Source organism: Oryx dammah, unplaced genomic scaffold (assembly GCF_014754425.2).
Source record: "Oryx dammah isolate SB20612 unplaced genomic scaffold, SCBI_Odam_1.1 HiC_scaffold_8, whole genome shotgun sequence".
Taxonomy (NCBI): domain Eukaryota; kingdom Metazoa; phylum Chordata; class Mammalia; order Artiodactyla; family Bovidae; genus Oryx; species Oryx dammah.
The window spans coordinates 51,041,799-51,065,669 of record NW_024070192.1 but is presented as its reverse complement, the minus strand read 5'-3'; the positions used below and the strand labels follow the sequence as shown (position 1 = coordinate 51,065,669).

Here is a 23,871-nt window from a genome sequence, read left to right as displayed (position 1 = left end):
GTTACATAATTTACTTGTGATCCAACTTTTTATGTTTGCTGGTCTTCTAGGCACAACATTGCCATGCTTTTCTGTGTTATCAAGCAAGAAAACTGTATTTTTTAGATCTTCAAATCAAAGATAAACATAAGAGGCTGCTTTTAAACCAATGTTTTTCAGGTTTTGCTGATCAATAATGCTGCCAATTTAAGGCTCTCAGCAATTTGCTGAAAGAACAGCTTATGAATGGGCAATTATTATTCAAGACAGGTGCTAAACTAGACACTTAAACACTTCTCTTTATTCTTTCAAGAAATACATAGTATTTTCAACAATGATTGATTTTGACCCATTTATTATTTTTTAGTATATGCTGCATTTTAATAGCTTGGCACACTTACTTAGGTAGATTCCTTTTTTACTGGCTTACCACTATGAGGATATTTAACGATGTCAGTTTTGAGAAAACTGAGTACAAATGCTTAGGTATATCAAAAATTCTTTTTGTTTTTATTTTTTCCCCCTACTCATAGAGAATTATTTTGGTGACCTATCACATCCTTTGTATCACTATAATCTGTATCCTCAAAAAATTATGGAAATCAAATTTAGCATTTGAACTTATTGTTCAAATATCTTGTAAAAATTTTTCAAGTAACAACAGTTGAGAGTTCTAATCCTGAGGGTAACAGACAAGTACTAAAAACACAGAATTGAAACTGTTTTCTCTGGGGATACAGATAGAAGAGGAGGGAAACATTTATTTAAATACATTAAGCAGACTTTTTCCATTAGGCTGGGGTTAATTAAGTTCAAAAAAGTTAGATAAAGATTTGCCTGTGTGTTCCCCCTCCCACCCTTTTGTGTTAAGCTGGTGTTGAGACACAAGGGCTTATTTTAATTAATGTAAGGGGTGTATGCCACTATGTCTTTGGTGGCTTGATTGTACCATTTCGTTTTTCATATCCATGAATACGAGATGTGGAGAAGTACTTTTATTATGGTTACTATAATATCAAGATAGAAGCTTGGCTTAGTAGGCTTCTTTCTAAGTGACACTCCCCCCAGACCTCCAAAAAAAAACCTCTGACTTTCATTGAATGTTATTAGGAATTATTCTTATTTCCTCAGCAATGAAAAATCAAATTGTTATTTAGTGTGATGGTTGCTTAGTTATCTACCATACAGGTGAAGATGTGCTTAAGAGATTTGTTGGCCTTAGAAAATCCTAACAGGTGATCAGATCTTTGTTTTATGCGTAACTCCCATTTAGTGTTAATAAGCTTTGTGGGCATTTGAGGGTTTAATGTAAAATGAGGATTAAGTTCACCTGAGTTTTTCTAGACACAGAATTAGAGCAATGAGAGAAATGCTTAAATATTAATACTGATTAATTTTCTAAGCTATATTTAGTTTTCTTAAACTATTTACATACAGATTTAACTGAAATAGATTTTTTAAAATAAAATCTTAATATGTAAAATTAATAAAAATTACTGTATTACAGTTTTTACTGTTTTAAAGATTTTTAACTTTTGGGTAGGAAGGTGAATTCAGTCTCAAGTTTTAAGTGAATAATTTTCTGATATTTGAAGTTTATAGTGACTGTAGATGTTTGAAATGTAATGATATCTGTGTTTTGGTTCTTTGTTGCTTTAAAACTTAGAAGTAGTTTGAGAAAAGATTTTGGTAGGGACTTCTTGTGTATGACATGTTATTCCATTGCATTTCTTTAGAAGGTAAGGATTTTTGAGGTAAAAGGCTGTAAAAAGTACACTAGATAGTTTATAAAGAAGTGAAGAATTCCAGCATAATTCTTTTGGAATTAAGAATATGTGTACTTTTAGTAATCATAAATCACATAATTTTAGATAAAACTTTTAATGTAACTTTGATTTGAAATGATAGAAGCTGATTAGACTAAAAACAGATTGAGAAAGTTTTGATTTTTTTTTTTTCTCTCAACAACTCAGATGTGCTTGTGATCTAGACTTTTTAAATAAAGTGAAGCCACTATGTGCCACTTCCCTTTTCTTCTAGCCTCCTGTTTCCTTTAATAAAGTGAAACTTGTGAAATTTTGGCTTTAATTGGAAGTAGATTAGGATGTCGATAATACAGCAGAATGTGAAGAACTTTTTCTGTTTATTATTAATGATTTAAAAATAATCTCAACTCTCAAATATGGTCATTTTCTAAAGCTTTTCTCATTTTTAAAAAGCTTATCTTTCGGAAAAAAGAGTTGATTTGAAAGATTTTGACTCTAGGAGACATTTTAATGAACAACATAAAATCAACATTAACTTTTGTAGCACAAATTTCTAGTGAAGTTAAAGTCCACGGTCATTGTGCTATTGTGCTTTTGAGTTAATGTTTATTCTGCTCATTTGTTGTACAAGTTATGAATGTTTGCCATCTGTCACTCTTAATACGTGTCTCTGCTTTTATTCTAAAGCATCATGGTTTATTATTTTTCTCTTGGGATAGTTATGAATTTTTAGTGTTGAATTAAGAAAGATTTTTTTTTTTACTTAAATTGGAAGAAGGTCCATACTTTAAAAATGTTTTGTAAAGTTAAATAGACTATAGGAGTATGCCACACTATTTTATATTTGAAATAGCAAATTAAAATATTCCAAAAGTTAAAATGTTGATGGCAGTAGCTCCTATTTATAGTAGGATTCCTTGGATGCTTTCTTATAGGTACAGATGGATAGAGAGTAAAAAGCTTTTTTTCTGAACCACATCCATACTTACCTCAAAATGACTATGTTATTATTATTATTATTTTTTTTTTGGTAACTTCACTTGGAGTGGTTAATAGATTTGCTGGCAAAATTGAGGCTGTATAGTTAGCAAAGGTTGCAAAAACCAAGATCATGGTATCCAGTCCCATCACTTCATGGGAAATAGAACGGGAAAAAGTAGAAGCAGTGACAGGTCTTATTTTCTTGGGCTCCAGAATCACTAGGGATGGTGACCGCAGCCATGAAATTAAAAGACGCTTGCTCCTTGGAAGAATAGATATGGCAAACCTAGACAGCATATTAAAAAGCAAAGACATCACTTTGCCAACAAAGGTCTGTATAGTCAAAGCTACGGTTTTCCAGTAGTCATGTACAAATGTGCAAGTCAGACCATAAGGAAGACTGAGCACCGAAGAAATAGTGTTTTTGAATTGTGGTGTTGGAGAAGACTCTTGAGAGTCCCTTGGACATCAAGATCAAACCAGTCCATCCTAAAGGAAATCAACCCTGAATATTCATTGGAGGGATTGATGCTGAAGCTAGAGCTCCAATATTTAGGTCACCTGATGTGAAGAGCTGACTCATTGGAGAAGACCCTGATGCTGGGGAAGATGGAAGGCAAAAGGAGAAGGGGGCAGCAGAGGATAAGATGGGTTGGATGGTTTCACCAACTCAATGTACATGAATTTGAGCAAACTCCAAGAGATGGTGAGAAGGACAGGAAAGCCTGGCGTGCTGCAGTCCGTGGGGTCACAGAGTTGGACATGACTTGGTGACTAAACTACCAACATAACTTTATATCAGAAGTGCCATTTAAAATTTGTCTTTAAATTTTTAAATTTCTCCCCCATGTAGAGAATCTTATACTAAATAGTAAGCATGGGAATCGTTTGGCTGAAATGAGACCTAAGGCGGCTGATAATGCACTGCTTGTTAGGCTCTGTGCCAGAAGCTTCCTTTTTATCCATCACTTAGTTTCTTAGTTGAGTTGTGGATTAGAATGCTGATGGACGTAAGATGTTTTGAGTTTAATTATTAACTGTCCAGTTTTTTTTTTTTTTTTTTTGGCAGGGTGAATGACTGGAAGAGTTAGGACAAAGTAACAAGTGAGTCAACTTAGAAATCGGCACTTTAGGTATAGAGTGTGGTATTTCCCTTGGTTATACAGGTGTCCTGTTCATTTATACAGAAACCAAATCAGTATGTTTGTGATATATCATTGCCTTTTTATGTGGTGGGAAAATAATTTTCAGGTAATTTAATCGAGTACTTGGCACTTTGGCCTTTTATTCTCTATGGATTAGCTTTGAAACCTGATGTTTTAGTGTCTAGAGAGACAGCAAAGTGGTCGTAGCTCAATATTCTGAGGTGAAGTAGGGTTTATGAATTTAGGGATTAAACTGTAATACTTTCAGTTTAGCTCTGAGTAGATATAGTGCCTCTATGTTACTTTTTGTTTTTTTTTCATTTGTTTTATAGAAGAGGAAGATGGAGTGTGGGAGAATGGACTTTCCTATGAATGCCGAACTTTGCTTTTCAAAGCAGTTCACAATCTGTTGGAACGGTGTTTAATGAACCGGAACTTTGTACGTATTGGCAAGTGGTTTGTAAAGCCTTATGAAAAAGACGAAAAACCTATAAATAAAAGGTAAGCTATCTTTAAACTCTTACTTGATGTTTCTTTAGGCTTGTTAATATTAATGGCTTTATAGAATGTGTGATAAAACTAATATCTCACAGACATTCAGAAGGCTAACTTTGGCAAAGTATATAAGTATTCAGTTTTCTTTGACTCCTTCTTTCTTTCTTTTACACATTTTAAGAATTTTCTTGTAGTACGGATAGGCTTTGTGTCAGTACAGTGGCTTAAGTTTTGATTTAGGAGAATAGAAAAAATGTGAGATGAAAGCAGAGACTTATGCATTGAAATATATATATTTTTTAGTACTAGTGGAAATACATTCATGGTACTCTTAAAATTAAGTAGTATTAATTTTTTTTTTAGATGGTGATCTGTAGTCATGTGGGTTGAGGTAATCCTCATTCTCAGCATCCTTTTGCTTTAATTAAAGTTATTTAAATTTGTATGTTTCTGTGTAGGACATGTTTACTTTTGGGGTGCTTATGATTTTCTTCAGCTTTGAATTAAGCAAATTCATGATGCTAATGTGTAGGATAGTTGCAGATGGAGACACAGAAGACTTTTAAGATGTATTCAGGTAAAAGCTTTAGGTTACTACAGTTCTCTGGTTTAAATAATATAAGGCATAATCTGTTAGAAGATCTAGTCGCAAGCAGTTGTTGAATTAGTGAGACTTCGAGAGAAATAAAACGGTGTGTAAGATGGGATATGGGGAAAGACCAAGATGAAGGAGATTTACTGGTTTTCCCTAAAAGAGGTGACGGTTGTGATCATTGTTGAGATGTCATTTTATGTCAGGAGCACATCTTTTCCATGCACACGTGAAATTTTTTGTCAACTTCCTTTTCTAGTTTCATTATAATCGATGAGTAGGTAAGACATCAAGGCTTTCATTTTTTCTCTCTGAAAATTAAAACAAACCTTTATTGTCAAAAGAATCATTGTACAAGGTAGGAGTGCATTCAGTTGCAAATGACAAAAAAAGTCCTAACTAGCTTGCGTAGAGGAGAAGGCAATGGCAGCCCACTCCAGTGCTCTTGCCTGGAAAATCCCATGGACGGAGGAGCCTGGTGGGCTGCAGTCCGTGGGGTCGCTAAGAGTCGGACACGGCTGAGCGACTTCACTTTGACTTTTCACTTTCATGCATTGGAGAAGGAAATGGCAACCCACTCCAGTGTTCTTGCCTAGAGAATCCCAGGGACGGGGGAGCTTGGTGGGCTGCCATCTATGGGATCGCACAGAGTCGGACACGACTGGAGCGAATTAGCAGCAGCTTACGTAGAAATTGATTTTTCTTAACAGTCTGGAGGAAGATACGTTCAGTGATGTCATCAAAACTTGGGTTCCCTGGAGTTTTCTGCTCTTTTATCTCTATCCTTTGGCTTTTATCTTCATGGTTCCAGTAAGGGTTGCATCTCCAGACTTCACTCATGGATTCCAGGCAGGAAGAGGAAGGGAGGGAGGAGATGAGAAGGGGTGACCGTTGGATCAGAAATTAGATTATTTTCTGGAAATTTTAGCTGACAAATCATTGGCTATCTTGAGGTAAATACTCTGTATATGGGAACATTGCCACTCTGAGCAAAATAAACCTTGGTTAGTAAGAGGAAATGGAGAATAGATAGTAGGTAGGCAGTTTGAAGAATTCAAGCTGATTACCAAGAATTAAAAAGAGAACCTATAATCCTGAGCCCCAACTACTAGATGTGCTCCTCAGAGGCAATCCCTTTAAATTCTTCTAACTTAACTTTAATTTACCCGTTTAAAAACTTACAAGCAAATGCTAATTATTGAGCTTTCTGTTATTTCAGTTATTCAGGATTTAATCTTCTATTAATAATTTAGCTATCTTACCATCCCCTCCACCCCAGCCATCTCCCAACTCCCATCCCTACCACTTGGACATTGGCATACTGAGATACTCTATTCTCCTGTCCCTTCTTTTTTTACCCTTATCTTACCAATATAGTTATATTAGTGAGTCATATAGCATGTAGGATTACATTCTATTTCCTCTATATAATTTTGTTTTTCCCAGTGTTAATGTGATTACCTCTTTTTTCCCTTAATTACCTATGTCAAGGGTTGGTAAACTACTTTCTCACAGGGCAGGTATAGCCTGCCCCCTGTTTTTGTAAATTTCATTGTAACACAGCCTTGTTCCTTCATTTTTGGATTACTTTATGCCTGCTTTCACACTCTGGCAGAGTTGAATAGTTGTGATAAGAGACTGATGATCCCACAATGCCTAAAATATTTCTCTGGCTTTTCACAGATAGTTTGCTGATCTCCAACCTGTATACTTACTGGTAATTCACCCCTAGGCTGTCTGCAGGAAGTATAAGTCTCCCCTCTACCTTTAAGAAGTTTGTGTAATCTTTTAGTTTCTTCTCTCTCTCTCTCAGTATCCCTGTTTGAACCCGTCATTGTTCGGTTCTGTTTTGGACTTGTTCTATTAGGCCTGTTTCACAGTAGTCATCTTGGGAATTTGCTTTGCTTTTTGTCTGTTGGGTCACTTATTTCCTGGATCTCATGTTTTGGTTTTTTGTCTTACTGTTTTGGTAATGCCCATCACCTGTAGTTTCCTGAGAAGAGAGTACATAAGAAGTAATATTTTTGAGATCCTGGATGTCTGAATTATCTATCTCCTTTTCTACTCTTAAGACTTCTGGGCACTAAAATGCTGATTGGAAGTTTTGTGTATATAAATAGCTATGAAGCAAGCTGCAGGCTTTAGTAAGGTGATTGGACCGGGACTTGGCCATTTTTGTTTAGGACTGTGCTGTTACAGTAGCCACCAATCAATTGTAGCTATTTAAATTGCAGTTAATTGAAAAAATAAAAATTCAGTTCCTCAGTTGTCTAAACCACATTTCGAATACTCTTATGAGTGCTGGTTATTGTATTGCATAAGTTCTTTTGGATGATATTGCTTACACCAGAGCCTTTACACTTAAAATAATGCCTTAGCATCACTAAAGAAGTCAGTTAAGGTTTTTTTGTTTTTGTTTTTTTTGGAGGGGTTGGGCAGTAACTGAAAGACTTACTTTAAACTTCACTCATAAAGCTTTGTTGTCTTTCATACACCTGTGGCTTTTACACAGTCCCTTCAACTCCATCTTATTTAAATATAAGCACCACAAGATTTAAGGTGGTATATTAATAGCCATTTTATATAGCTTTGGGATATCCTTTGGTTGGGTTCCTCAATACCTTTGAAAACTTAACTTCTAGGGAAGCTATTATGTTTTCTAAGGACTCAGTTCTTTTCTTCTTGTCTTCTAAGATGGCACTGTCTAATAGAAATATGAGTCACATGTATTTTAAAATCTTGCAGTAGTCACATTAAAGAAAGTTTTTTAAAAAGTGAAATTGATTTTCATATATTTAACCCAATATATCTAAATATTTCAGTGTGTAATTGCGTATGCAAATGATATTAATGAGGTAGTTTACTTTTTTAAAACTAGCTCTTTGAAATCTAATATGCATTCCGTACTTTAGAGTACATCTCAGTGTGATCTGTCCACATTTACAAGTGCTTGATAGGCATGTGTATATTGGTTTGCACCAGTGGTGATGAACCCTCTTGGAATTGTATGCTAAATTGGGAGTGTACTTGAGACTCAAAAATAGGGGAAACTTCCAACTTCTGTCAGGATGTCCATTATTTGCTAAGTTGGGCCTGGTTACTGTCTTATTTTTCCTCCTTTTAGCTTAGTCTGTCATTAATGTCCATCATCAAGATTATTCTGAAGTCCTCAGTGATGATATATAATAGTACTTATGACCTAATGAAATGTATCTGTGATGTTTTAGTCATTAGGATTTGCATGGTCAGTTTTCCCCATTCTCATGCTTTCTAGAAACATTTTTGAGAAAAATTCAGGGCTTGGAAAGACTTTTTTCTCTCTTTTTTCCTTCCCATTAAGCTTTTCTTACTGTCATTTCTTACTGTGATTCTTAGAGATTCATACAGATCTGTCTTTTTGAACTGTTGGTTTTAGATATGAACGATAATAGAGAATTTTTTTTTTTCTGAAAGGGAAAAGGGAATGAGAAACCTTTGCATAAGCATAACTGACCAGGCTGTGTTTGAAATCAGGGTTCAATAGGTGTTAAATCAGTTTTCAAAACAGACCTGTTAGTCCAATTTTACAGTTGTTAAATCTGAAGAATAGGGAGGTTAAGGAACTTCTTGGAATTCATACATCTTGCAGGTATTGGAGCTGGATTATAGGGCATGAAAAAATATGAGACAGATTGTGCCATGTAGATAGGTATATCTCCTGTACCTACGTGTTATACATCTTTTGTTCATTGAGATATGTATGGTAAGGATATTTGATATTGAAATTATACCTATACATTTAAGGAAATTAAAGAATCATTCTGAGGGCTACAGAAATATAGATTAATGCAGTGGTTCCCAAACTTGTCTGGATATGGAATCACCTTGAGAGAATAAAAAAATAATCTGTGTATTAACCTGGGAATGTGGTGTAGGCTTTGGAATTTGTAAAAGATTTCTGTGTGATTCTAATGAAAGATAGACACGTTTGAAAACTATTTAATCAATGGAATAAAAATCTTGAATTAGGATGACTAGGATTCTTTTTTGTGTGTGTTGTATAATATAAACCATTTTAGCCATTTTATGTAGCCATTTTTTAAGTGTATGGTACAGTAACATTAATTACATTCATACTGTTGTGCAGCCATCACACTATCTCCAGAAATTTTTCATCATTCCAGGCTGAAAATTTGCCCATTGATTAATGACTCCCTATTTTCTCCCCCTCACAGCCCCAGGTAACCATCATTCTACTTTTTGTCTCTATGAATTTGACTGTTCTAGATACCTTACATAAGTGAAATCAAAAGGTATTTGTCCTTTGCTGCTGCTAAGTCACTTCAGTCGTGTCCGACTCTGTGCGACCCTGTAGACGGCAGCCCACCAGGCTCCCCCGTCCCTGGGATTCTCCAGGCAAAAACACTGGAGTGGGTTGCCATCTCCTTCTCCAATGCATGAAAGTGAAAAGTCAAAGTGAATTTGCTCAGTTGGGTCCAACTCTTCGCGACCCTATGGACTGCAGCCCACCAGGCTCCTCTGTCCGTGGGATTTTCCAGGCAAGAGTACTGGAGTGGGGTGCCACTGCTTTCTCCACTTGTCTTCTAGTGTCTGGCTTATTTCAGTTAGCACCATGTTCTCAAGGTTCTTATCCAAGTTGTAGCATGCACTTTCATTTCTCTTCAGAAAGATATTTACATATTTCTTTATTTGACTGTTCTGGGTCTTGGTTGCAGCATGTGAACTCTTAGTTGTGGTTTGTTGGATCTAGTTCCCAAACCAGGGATTGAACCTAGGCCCTGACTTGGGAGCGTGGAGTCAGCCACTGGACCATCAGGGAGGTCCCCATTTCTTTTTAAGACTGAATAATTTTCCATTGTATTTTCATACCACATCTTGTTTATCCACTCATCTGTCAGTTGACATTTGGGTGGTTTCTACTTTTTGTCTATTGTGAATAATGCTGCTATAAATATTAGTATACAAATATCTATTCAAGTCCCTGCTTTCAGTTCTTTTGGAAACATACAAGAAGTAGATTTGCTAGGGCATCTTTTTCACTGTGACTGGCCCATTTTATATTCCTGTGAGCAGTGTAGGAGGATTGCAGTTTCTACACATCCTCACCAACACTTCATTTTTTAAAAAATAACAGCCATCCTTATGGATGTGAAGTAGCTATCTCATTGTCATTTTAATTTGCATTTTCTAAATGACTAGTGATGTTGAGCATCTTTTCACCTTTTGGGTGGCTGTGTATCTTCTTCAAATGTCTGTCAAGTCCTTTGCTCATTTTTAATTGATTGTTAGGATGACTAGAACTTTTAAGTCAACACTCCCTTTAAATAGGTTTATGATTTTAAGACAAGTCAGTTAACTTCTTTGTGTCTTGAATTCCTTACGAGCAAAATGGGATATCATCTTTCTGTACCTGCCTAACAGAAGTGCTAAAAATACAGCACTTCCTAAAGCAGTATGCTTACCTGTTGCAGTATTAGAACAGCTGACTTTAATCTGTAAGCATATTTTCAATTTATGTCTTAGAAATAAAGAATCTTTTGTTTAATTTCAGTATTTAAGGAACATTTTTCTACAACAGAAGATTATCTGTCCAGGTTTCATCTGTAAAATTATGCCTTATTCTTACCTTTTTGCTTTGGTTATTATAGTAAAAGCTCTTGGAGAGCAGTTTTATTCTCCATAATACTTTATGGTAGCTTACCAGTACCTTGGATTCTTATTGTAGTTGCACATATTTGTTTTAACTCCACTGTTCTAAGCGCTGAGTACTGAAAATGAAGTGGTGTTGTAAAATGATCTCTCTCCTCGAAAGACAAGCCATTGTGAATTTAGTATGGTGGTATTACCTAACATTCACTTTGGCCTATAATATTTTCTGACTGGACTTCCCTGGTGGCTCAGATGGTAAAGCATCTGCCTACAATGTGTGAGACCTGGGTTCAGTCCCTGAGTTGGGAAGATATCCTGAAGAAGGAAATGGCAACCCACTCCAGTATTCTTGCCTGGAAAATCCCATTTTCTGACTAGATTACCTTTAATATAGGTATACCTTGGAGATAATTGCTTCCCTGGTAGCTCAGCTGGTAAAGAACCCGCCTGCAAAGCAGGAGACCCTGGTTCCATTCCTGGATTGGGAAGATGAAGATCTGTGGAGAAGGGATAGGCTACCCACTCCACTATTGTTGGGCTTCCCTGGTGGCTCAGATGAAAGAATCCTGGGTTGATCCCTGGGTTGGGAAGATCCCCTGGAGGAGGGCATGGCAACCCTTGCCAGTATTCTTGCCTGGAGAATCCCCATGGATAGAGGAGCCTGGTGGGGTTGAGTCCATGGGGTTGCCAAGAGTCAGACACAACTAAGCTCAGCACAGCACATAAACCTTAAGAGTCATTTTGTCAGTATCTGCAAAATAACTGCTCAATTTTTATTGTGATTGTGTTGAATCATCTTATTCTATAGCACCACAGTAAAGCATGCATCATAATAAATTGGGTCACAGGAAATTATTTGGTTTCCAGTGCGTATAAAAGTTACGTTTACACTAACTGTAGTCTATTAAGTGTACAGTAGTAGCAGTGTTTGTAGAAAACAGTGTACATAACTTACTTTATTACTAAAAAATGCTAACCATTCTCTGAATCTTCAGCAAGTCATAACCTTTTTGCAATAGTAACATCAAAGATCACTTAACCATAGATCACCATACCAAGTATAATAATTAATGAAAAAGTTTGAAATGTGAAAATTACCAAAATGTGACACAGACACAAAGTGAACATACACTCTTGAGAAAGTGGTGCCAGCAGACTTGCTGAGTGCCAGCTTGTCACATACCTTTGATTTGTAAAGCCCTCAGTTGTCTGTGAAGCACAGTAAAGCAAGGTGTACTTGTGTAAGAATTTCAGAAAATTTATCCCACATTTAGAATGTTTAGTTTTTTTCCTCCGATACATGCACAAACTTGGTTTATTTTAAACCATTTTCTATTACAACTAGATCAGTCTGTATAGGAAACATGCTAGCAGTATATGGTGTGATGTTTTTCCTAAAATAGGCAACTGGAATTGAGAGCTTGCTGTTAAGTAGGGTAGTATGGAGAATAGGAATGGAGAGTTTATTTTCTTTTAATATTTTATGTATGAAATGAAACAGTTGAAAGCTGTAGTTTTAACTACAGTTCACTAATTACGAAGATATAAAATACAGGTCTCCAAGCCTCTTTGTCTTTTAAAGATAAAAGACTATGAACTTCCTTGCTGGTCCACTGGTTAAGAATCTACCTTGCAGTGCAAGGAACACAGGTTTGAACTCTGGTCTGAAAGATTCCACATGCCACGGAGCAACTGAGCCTGTGCCCCACAACTACTGAGCCCCATGTGCTATAACTAAGGATCCCAAATGATGTCAACGAAGATCCTGTGTGCTGCAACTGAGACCCCAGGCAGCCAAATAAAAATTAAAAATAAAGAACAATAGACTGTTCTAGGTTGTTGCTTAAACTTGCAGATGTTCTTGAAAGTGTTTGCAATTTAGATTTTGGAATCTGCTATTGAATTACTGATTAAGCACACAGCATTCGTGATGATTTGTATAGCATACTTACCTTAAACTTAATCAAATTGCAGTTTACCTATGTGTAGATTATTATTATTTCAGTCACTTCCTTAGTAAATGTTTCCCTTGACATAGAGAATTTTTATTTATTCCCCTTTAAATTCTTAAAGTTTTTTTTGTCAGCAAAGTTTATCTTTTAATGTTTTCTGAAAAAACTGTAAAGAGTTATAATGTTAAAAAATATATATATATATTCATTCTAACTAGTTTAATATGAAATATTCTTAATTTTTTTTTAACCATGTCTTTTCTCTTATCCACTCTGGAGAGAGATGCTTTGAAAACTGATTTCTGCTTGTTTTATGTCAGTACATATAATTGGGGTCCCAGATGGCTGAGTGGTGAAGAATCCACCTGCCATTCAGGAGAGGCAAGTTTGATCCCTGGGTTGGAAAGATCCCTTGGTGAAGGAAATGCAACCCAATCCAGTATTCTTGCCTGGGAAATCCCACAGACAGAGGAGCCTGGAGGGCTAAGGTCCACAGCTTTGCAAAAGAGTCAGACACGACTTAGTACTTAAACAATAAGCAGTGTACAATGGGCATAACCCTCTCAGAACACTATTGGCTTGCTAAGATAAAAATACTATTTAGAAATGATGTTATGTATATATACTTTCTGTACCTTAGCCTTAACAGTTATAGAATAATTTTGTCAGAAAAGAGGTCACTCGAAAGAAAAGTGTAAATATGGCTTCCTAAGCATTCCCACATCTAGTAATGAGATTGGTTGCATATATTTGTTTAGATACATTCTTTGAGGAAAATGTATGGCGGTTTGTGAGTAATTTTTTAAAAATCCTAATGTTCCCTGGAGAAGGACATGGCTACCCACTCCAGTATTCTTGCCTGGAGAATCCCATGGACAGGAATCTGGTGGGCTACAATCCCTGGGGTCACAAAGGACTGGACATGACTAAAGCAGATGAGCAGGCACACATGCACAAGCGCATACCGCAACTGTACAAGAATGGGCCTAATTCTTACTGAAATGCTTTTTGCTTCCACAACACCCATTCTTCTCAATGTCTTCTTCTGACACTCAGGCTGTTCTTTCTTGGTCCCATCTGTGAGTGTCTTCTATTATACTAAAGCTGCAGTTTTTAGAGCTCCCTAGGGACAGTTCCCTCTGTTTCTCAACATTCCCTCTCTAGGTGATCACATTCATTCACAAAGACATAAATACTATCCACACCCTGATAATCCCCAGATTTATACTATAAACCCAAACCTCCACCACATCAGAAAAGCTACCTTGTCCAAAAACTGATTTATCTTTACCCCAAACCTGTTCCTTCTCTAGACTTCTGTATGCTCTACCCTGAGGCTCATGTCATCAGATACTGCTTTAATTCTAGGGACCTCCTGGTTCCCGTATATAATCCATCACCAAATTCCCAAACACATTCTAGATGCCTCCACTTCTTTCCATTTCTACTTGTCACTACCCTAGTTCCAAGTCATCACTGTCTCTCACCTGGGCTATTATTGCTCTAGGTCCTGGTGGCTCAATGGTCAAGAATCTGCCTGCCAATGCAGGAGACACAAGAGAGACAGGTTCAACCCCTGGGTTGGGAAGATCCCTTAGAGGAGGAGATGGCAACCCACTCCATTATTCTTGCCAGGAAAACTCTATGGACAGAGGAGCCTCAAGGGTTACAGTACATGGCGTTGTAAAGAGTCAGACTGAATGACTGAGCATGTACACATGCACACATATCCTATGGAGTCTCTTCTCTAGTAACTGGTGAGATCTCCCAAGTAAAAATAAAAAAATATCAGGTACTGTCATTCCTCTGATTAAAAATCCTTCAATGATTTCCCCTTGTACTTTAGAACAAAATTCGAACTGCCTTGTTGTATATTTTCTGACCTGCTTGTTCCTCTCCATCTTAATCCCAGTTTTTTGCTCCTATCTATACTCCAGTTGATACTGATCTTCCTTCAGGTCTTCCAGTAAGCCAAAATCCTTCCTGCCCCAGGGCTTTTGGACCTGCTGGTTGGTCTACCTGGAATGTTTTCCTCTACATCTTGCCCTGTAAACTGATTCATCTTTCAAATTTCAGCACAAATATCACTCTCCCTAAACCTCCTTCAATCCAAATTAAATTAGTTCCCTCTAGTGAATTCTCAACATCGTTTTCTTTTGTATCATTTATTACAGTCTTTTAAGTAAATAAATATGTATGTATATGAACGCATGTATATGTATGTGTGTTTATGTGTGTGCACATAAAATGCCTGCCTCTTCCATTAGGTTGTGAATTTCATGAAGACAGAGACTGTCTATCTTGGTCACCTCTGCATAGCTTACACTTTGCATAGTGTCTGACACATAATGTGTGCTTTATAAATATTTCTGAATTAGTTAATTAGTGAAAGTCTCCTTTTCCACCAGTACTCTGTTCCTGAAAGCAACCCTTCTAAGAGTTCTTTTATCTTTCCAGATACGGAAACATATGATTAAAGAGAAAAGAGTTCCAACATGATCGCATTTTAGTATGTTTTCCTAGTACAAATTTTTACATTTGAATTAAATCTAATAAAAATAGCTTTAGAAAGATAATTAAAGAGAAATAGAGCCTAAGTAATAATTAAAAGATAGTAAGAAAAAAAAGTTGAGATTTGACTACAACAAACTATGTGTTACATAGAAAGAAGCCATTACCATGTAGACCTTCAACACAGTAAATTTTGCTGAGCATTTATTATTATACACCAGGTCATGTGGCTCATGTCCATAATGATTTGCCAGAACCTTTTTATCACTTTTTAAAATTCTAAATTTATTTTTTAATTGAAGGATAATTGCTTTACAGATATCACTAAGTTTTAAAAGGAAGGTGGTAAAGATTTCTTCAGTAAAACTGTTAAAGTGGTTAATTGTATTACAAAGAAATATTTAGGAGTAGGAAAAATAATTTTGTTATTCACAAAGGTGTTGAATTTTTAACAAGTTGATTTTAGTAGTCCCGCTTTCAGAAGAAGAGATGAACATTTTGCTCAGTCCTTATTTATAGCAATGATAGTTAATTAAAAAATCCAAAATTATTTTTTAGCAAGCCAGTAGTTTCATATTTATTCAAGTTAGCCTTGTCTCCGTAGGCATTCTAATGTATTTTTTTAATTGAAGTATATTCTAATTGTGTTTCAATTAATTGCATTAAAAAATCTGTTTTAAAAAAAATGCCAGTGTTTCAGCTGGTATTAAGAGTAATGTTTGGTGTTAATTAACAAGAGGGTCTGAGATTTCACACACTTTTTTTTTTCTAACTATGCTGGGTCGTCTTTGTGGCACAAAGGCTTCTCACATGGCACAGGGACTCTCCAGTTACGGTGCGCAGGATTAGATGCCCTGTGGTATGTGGGATTTACTTCCCCGACCAGGGATTGAACCCTCATTCCCTGTATTGGAAAACAAATTCTTAACCACTGGACTCTCAGGGAAGTTCCTGAGATTCACACTCTTGATTTGGTATTTTTCTTGAACTGTGTTATAACACAGTCCACACTATTGCTTTGTTGGGAAACTTATTTTCCAACCCTGGAGTAAGTTCACTTAGGCGTGTTTTCTGCATTCCAGATTATTTCAGGCAACAGTAATGTGAAGTATTCATATATTATATTAACATAGCTTACCATTTTCCTGACTGTGTTTCAGTGTTTGTATTCTTTGCTACCAATTCTCTGATCCCAAAACTTGAATGCCACATGTTTAGGTTTTTCTTACGGTAGTGCCTCACCTTTGGTGCCAGTTTTTATATCAGCTATGGCTGTGTAATAAACCACCCCAAAACATAAGGATTTAAATCAGTTATGTATTCTCACTAGTGTACCTACAGGTTAGCTAGGGATTAGTCAGTCTAGTCACTGTAAACTGTAGTGTGAGTAGAGGTGTATTTTGTATGATTCTCACCCCTCTTTAGACCAGTGAACCAGTCAGGGCATATTCTTGAGATGACAGAAGCACCAGAGGGCAAGCTAAATTATATGTGAAATATAAGTATTCTTCAACCTTCTGCTTGGCCAAAGCAAGTCACAAAGCGAGCCTGATTCAAGGGTTGGAGAAGTATATTTCACCTCTAACAGGAAGAACTACAAAGTCTGCATAAAGGGAGGAATGAGCAAAACATTACAGAGCTACAGTAATCAAAACAATATGGTACTGGCGTAAAGACAAACATGTAAACCAGTGGGAGAGAATGGAAAGTTCAGAGATAAATTCTTGTGTATATGTTCAGATGACCTTTGACAAGTGTGCCAGGACCACTCAGTGGGGAAAGGACATTCTCTTCAAAAAGTGGTGTTGGGAAAACAAGTATCCACACGTAAAAGAATGAACTTGGACCCTTATCTTATACTGTATACAAAAAATAACTTAAAATTGATTAAAAACCTAAATGTAAGACCTAAAAGTATAAAGCTCCTAGGAAAAAAACGTAGTGGAAAAGCTTCATATCACTGGATTTGGCAGTGATTTTATGGTTATGGCACAAAAACATAGGCAACAAAAGCAAAAATAGACAAATGGGACTATATCCAACCTAAATTTCTTTGTGCATTATGGATTGGAGAGAATATTTGCAATCATGTATCTGCTAAGGTGTTAATAGCCAGCATTATAAAAATTGGAAGGACTGATGCTGAAGCTGAAACTCCAATACTTTGGCCACCTCATGCAAAGAGTTGACTCATTGGAAAAGACCCTGATGCTGGGAGGGATTGGGGGCAGGAGGAGAAGGGGATGACAGAGGATGAGATGGCTGGATGGCATCACCGACTCAATGGACATGAGTTTGGGTGAACTCCGGGAGTTGGTGATGGACAGGGAGGCTTGGCGTGCTGCGATTCATGGAGTCTCAAAGAGTCGGACACGACTGAGCAACTGAACTGAAATACAACTCTACAGAATATCAAATAACCCAATTAAAAAATAGGAAAAATACTTCAATAGATATTTCTTCAAAGAATATATACAAATGGTCAATAAGCATAAGACAAGATGTTCAGGACTTCCCTGGTGATCCAGAGTCCGCCTGCCAATGGAGAGGGCACGGTTCTATCCCTGTTCTGAGAGGAACCCACATGCTGTGAGGCAGCTAAGCCCATGAGCTGCAACTACTGGAGTTTGCACACTTAGAGTCTGTGCTCCGCAACAAGAGAAGCCACTGCAGTAAAAAGCATGTGCACCACAAGTAGAGAGTAGCCTCCTTTTGTGAAACTAGAAAAAATCCATGTGCAGCAACAAAGACCGAGCACAGCCAAAAATATAAGAAATCTTAAAAAAAAAGTTACTCGGTATCACTAATCAGATAAATATAAATAACGTGAAAGTGAAAGTCATTCAGTTGTGTCCGACTCTTTGTGACCCCATGGACTGTAGTCCGTGGAATTCTCCAGGCTAGAATATTGGATTGGGTAGCCTTTCTCTTCTCCAGGGTATCTTCCCAACCTAGGGATCGAACCCAGGTCTCCCATATCGCAGGCGGATTCTTTACAAGCTGAGCCACAAGGAAAGCCCCAAAACATATTAGGGTGGCTACTATTGAAATAAAGAATAGCAGCTGTTACTAAGGATAGAGAAATTGGAACCTTTATGCATGGTTAGTTAGACTGTAAAATAGTACAGTAACTGTGGAAAATGTTACGGGATTGCTCCAAAAATTGAAAACAAAATACCGTTATGATCCATCAGACCTTCTTTGGAGTGTGTATCCAGAATAATTGAAAGCAGGATTTTGAAGACATTTTGCACATCCATATTGATAGCAGCAGCATTCTTAATAGCCAAGAGGTAAAACCAACCCGAATATCCATTGATGGATGATGGGTAAGCAAAATGTGTTATAAACATACAATGAATTACTGTTCATCCTTTGAAAGGGAAGAAATCCTGTCATGTGCTACACTATGGATGAACCTTGAGGCCATTAAGCTAAGTGAAAGAAGCCAGTCACCAAAAGGCAAATATTGTATGATTCTCTTTATGTGAGGTATCTAAACAAAGGGGTAATTCTTGGTGGATTAAGTGATCTCTGTCTAAAGAGTTTAGTGCAAGGGTCAGATTGTGGAAGATCTAAAGTGCTGTGCTAAGGTTTTAGGGTTTTTTTGACTTAGTCCTGAAGGGATTGGGAAACTATTGATTTTGAGCCTCCCAGTTGCATGATTAGAATTAATTTTTAGATCGCTGGCATTGTTGTAAAGAAAGGTAAATTAGAGATTTTAACAACTACTCAGACCTTAAAAAGACAACAAAAAAATTGTCTAAGAACTGGAATCAGTAGGAATTAGTGATGGATTAGTTGAAGGTAGGAAGTTTGGGGAAAATGAAAAGTTTGAGATGATTTATATATCTGGCTTGCACAACTCTGCAGATTTGATAAGAAAAGAGTATGGTTAGGGGGAAAAAAGGTCAAATGTGGATTTTATTCTACAGTATTTAGTACTATGTGCCAAGGACCTAATCTGTCAATATAGGGATACAACATTGTATGAAGGAAACAGATTCCTTCTCCAGCAGAGCTTACATTCTTGGTGACTATAAGAAATAAACTGTGTAATAAGTTAGATTTTGATTATTTCTTAAGCCAAACAAATCCCAGAAGAACAATTTAAAGGAGGGTGATCAGTGAAGACCACTTAGAAGGTATTTAAAAACCTGAGAAAGGTTGATGAAGGTGAGTATAGCTATCTAGAGTGTTCCAGATGGAATAACAGTAGGTACGAAGGCCTGATGTGTTTAAGAAACAGAGGGATCAATTGAGGGAAAAGGGGGAAGTATTAGAGAACGATAAGTAAGAAATGAAATTGGAGCAGTAAGAGGTATGGGGGGGATAGGTTGATGAAAGGTATCATAGGATGTAATAACTTTTTATGGCGCTACCCAAGTGTGATTCTTTTTCCCTTAGGAATTATATATATATAATGTATGTATATAAGTTTATTTTCATTATTTAGGTCTTGTTAAGACAGTCTCTCAGTATCCTGTACATAATTTTTGAGCACTTAGCATAGCTGTAATTAAATAATTGAGATTAACATAGTGTCATGTGCTTTGCTACAAAACACTTTTTTAATAAAAGGAGTAACACTTGTCTTCACTTGGTTGTTTAATATATAGTGCATTTATGTCTGAATATAAGCAGATGTCTATAGTCTTTGTAATTACTCAACCATAGTTATTCCAAAGGACTTAGGTTTTTAATCAGAAGAAATGAGCTTAATTTATTTTTAAATAATATAAATAATTTTATTTCCTGTAGTTATCACTTAAATCTCAATACAGCTGAAGCAAAAAAATAATTGAGTAAATGCATTGTGATATCTTGGATTTGATTCTGAAACAGAAAAAGGATATTAGTGGAAAATTCTGGTGAACAAATAAAAAACTGGAGTTTGTTGTAGTAATGTGCCAGTGTTAATTACTTGTTTGACCAACAAAGCATGGTTATGTAAGAAGTTAGGGAAAACTAAGTGAAGGGTATATGGGGACTTGCTATGTTTGTAACTTTTCTGTAAATTCAAAACTATCCTGAAAATAATTTAACAACAGAAGCTACTGGGATGGGGAAAATACAGTAATTACTTTCACTGTAACTTAATTTATTATGCCCTTGTCTCGTCCAGAAAAAAATCAAGGGGTTTATAGATGTATACAGTAGATTTCAAGCTTATTAATGGTTATAGCTTAAAGAATTGGTTCTTTAAGATGATTCTTAGGATAAGTGTTTGGAGGAGGAATAAGGTGAGTAAATTCTTCTTAGTGTATAATCTCATTCTCTTCTGGGCCACTCGACTTTTCTAAATTTTTCCTTAAGGATATATCTACTTTCCTCTTGGGAACTTTCATTTTCCAATCCGTATACCCAGTCATATCTAAATTTCCTAAGATGGTCTATTTTGCTTGTAACTTTGATTCTAGAATACCTTCAATTATAACACTCATCATTGCTTTAAAATAACTATTCATTGGGGATGGGGGAGGACAGCACATTAGCTGCTTGATTAATTGCATTCAGCCCAGTTTCAGAAATAATATGAGAAAATATATTTGTATTTATTTTTTAATAGAGGGGAAATAAAAAATTAAATCATTTTAATTCTATTGTACACATAGATTTTTTTCATCAACGTAACCTTTTTTTTTCCTTAAAAAAAATTGAAACTATACTAAACTATACTCTTACCTTTCCTATCAAACCCACTCCCCCTCCTTTATTTATTTTAGTGGCTGTATCATCATTATGTGTGGGTATACCTAACTTGTTTAACTGGTTCCTTTCTTTGCAGCTTTTGCTATTATAAACAGTGCTGTGAAGAACATTTCTTATAGCTAAATCTTTGCTTATATCTGTGATTTCTTTTTTTCCCTTTAGATGATAAGGTAGAATTTCTGGGTTAAAGAGAATGTGCATTTTTGTGGTGTAACTTCTTAGAAAAGCAAATTGACTTTGTTTTTGGCTATAAATCATTATTAAAATACTATTTTTTCTTCTTTATTAGTGAACACTTGTCCTGCTCTTTCACCTTTTTCTTGCATGGAGACAGCAATGTTTGTACCAGTGTGGAAATTAATCAACATCAACCTGTATACCTTCTTAGTGAAGAACATATCACCCTTGCTCAACAGTCTAATAGCCCATTTCAAGGTAGATTATTTTATGGGTATAGTTACTTGATTTTTTTTATTGTTGTTTCAAGAAAAAAATCTTAGTGGTAGAGATTAATGAGATTTCCCCCAATCTTTAGCCTAATGGTGATTCTGATGTAGTTTACTTTTTTCCCATTAGAGTATTAAGTCAATTAAATAAATTTTTAATGCAAATATTATTTTTTAAAGTCATTGTACATGAATGTTAGCATATTTTAAAGTGTTCTTTTAAATAAGCTATAGATGGTATACATGTTATATATATTCAAGGTTATCTTTTGTATCAGTTCACATAAGCTATGTTTAACGTAGGTATATAGGACTTTTGATATAATTCATATCATGAAAATAGTTGAACTTTAGAGGAAATAATTTTGTAAGATTGATGATTTTAAAGAAAAAAAAGATGATTTGTTTGCAAGAACTGTGAGTTCTTACAAGTGTGTTCTTTGTAAGGCAGTGTGTTCTTGTTTTAGTTCTAAGCTTACTATTTGCTCTTTTAAAATTTATATGGCAGTATATAATAAGGACTTATATGTTTTTCCTTAAATTGCTTTTTCTTAGTGGAAAGTCAAGAGAAATCAAAGGATATACAAATATTCACAGTTTATGTTGAAACTCTATCCATCTGAGATTTTTGGGTAGACAGAATCTTAAGTTTTTATAATCTCAGTGTTTATACTTGATCTTCAATTAATGAAATACAGTAAATTCATTTTCTTTGGAATTGATCATTATGGGTTTCCTTTTCTTTGAATTGTGTAATTATTTGCCATACTATTCAGTGTCATCTTATTTGGTATAATTGTCTTTAGTTACTTACTTAATGTCTGTTTTGGGTTTCTAGTTATCTTAAGCCCATTTGGACTAAATGGCACTCTCACAGGACAGGCATTCAAGATGTCCGATTCAGCTACAAAAAAATTGATTGGTGAATGGAAACAGTTCTATCCTATCTCATCTTGTTTGAAGGAGATGTCTGAAGAAAAACAGGAAGATATGGATTGGGAAGATGATTCTTTAGCTGCAGTAGAAGTTCTTGTTGGTACGGATTCTGAGTATTAATCCTAAGTGGGAAATGTGTGACTATATGTATTAGTTAGATTTTGCTGAATGATATAACTCTTTTAATATCTTAGTGGCTTTTAACATCAAACATTTGGTTTGGCTTTCTTGTATCTTTTCATTCTGCAACCTAGGTTCAAGGAACATCCAGTATCTGGGACATAATATTCTTAAAAGAACAGAGGAATAATAGGAACTGAGCCTAACCATATTAAGTATATTTAATCTTATGCTAGGATATGACATATGTGGCATGTGCTTACATTCCATTAGGTAAAAACTAGTCATATGGCCAAGTCAGTCATTGGGGAAGGGAACTATAACCCACCTAGAGGGAAGCATGCTAAAGGTGAGAAGAAAATAATTGTGAATGAGTAATATTTGGAGGTAAGAAAGTTGACAGCCTGTGTGATGCAGTATCTTAATGTTTGGTAAAACTGTTGGCTCCAATGACTTGAAAGGCAGAAAATGTATACTTAAAGACCTTGTGGCTGATTAGCTCTGTCCAGGTCAGCTCTGCTTAGGTACGCTGTATTACATGCATCTTCCTCCTCAGGGACCTAAGTTAACAAGGTAAACAATATTTGAGACATGCTAATGTGAAGGCAGAGGACGTAGAGTAGGAGAGGCTGCAGCGGTCCTGCAAGTGCACCGGAAGTTCTTGGTGGGTTGTGGCATTTGTCACATGCATGTAGAGTCCAGAGCAAGGTGCACATCCAACCTAACAATGAGTGCAGATGTATACTCCACTTTAGAGAGCTGTGGGAAGTGTGGGGAATATATGGTTGAGCAGATAATTGGGATTAAAGTTTGCAGCACTGTATTTAATGAATTCATATGGTAATGTTATATGAAGATTACCTTCTTTGTTTTTTTAATCAAAGGAGTATCAGTATTCAGTTTCAGTAAATACATCACCAGCGTAGTTGCGTCAGAATTAGGAACAAAACACAGTAACATATATTAGACTTTTCAGATAGAGATATATAAAGAAGAAAATAAGGTCCATAATTCTAGTGCCAATTACCTTTGTTAAGGTTTTAAAATAAATTTGATCAGATTTGCAAATACAGTGTTTTTTAAGTAATACACATTCATGGTTAGAAAATCCAAAAGTGAAACAAGAAAGCTGCTTTCTTCTAAGTCTCTGTCAAGAAGGGTAACCACTACCACCAGCTTCTTGTTTCTTTCAGAAAAACATTTTGCCAGAAAGAGTGTATATTTATAAAAATACACTAAATGTATTTTATATTTAATGTATTTTTAACAAATGTGATCATTTTGTATCTGCTTTTCCATTATTGCACTTTTGAGTGAAACTAATCCCACTACAAACCCAAAGGTAATTGGTTTTTCCTCTTTTCCCCCCTTTTAGCTGGTGTCCGAATGATCTACCCAGCATGCTTTGTTCTAGTCCCTCAGTCAGACATTCCTACTCCTAGCTCTGTGGGATCCTCTCACTGTTCAGCTTCTTGCTTGGGTGTCCACCAAGTGCCTGCTTCCACAAGAGATCCTGCTATGTCTTCGGTTACTCTTACACCACCTACATCTCCTGAGGAAGTCCAAACAGGTGTTGTACTAATCTGT

At 35.9% G+C, this 23,871-nt stretch overlaps 1 protein-coding gene across 2 annotated transcripts in view; it reads left to right on the top strand.

Annotated features, from left to right (window-relative positions):
• The window catches only part of MED13 (mediator complex subunit 13), a 99,872-nt gene that overhangs the window by 5,904 nt on the left and 70,097 nt on the right, over positions 1-23,871 (top strand). The window contains exons 1-5 of one of the 2 annotated variants that reach the window (XM_040244163.1): positions 3,441-3,830; positions 4,204-4,372; positions 21,072-21,217; positions 22,067-22,264; positions 23,660-23,854. In XM_040244163.1, the coding sequence (XP_040100097.1) occupies positions 4,296-4,372; positions 21,072-21,217; positions 22,067-22,264; positions 23,660-23,854 (616 nt within the window). In that variant the 5' untranslated portion in view covers positions 3,441-3,830; positions 4,204-4,295. Of the gene's footprint in view, positions 1-3,440; positions 3,831-4,203; positions 4,373-21,071; positions 21,218-22,066; positions 22,265-23,659; positions 23,855-23,871 lie in introns of those variants that run through there. The other variant, XM_040244162.1, reaches the window with a different exon arrangement.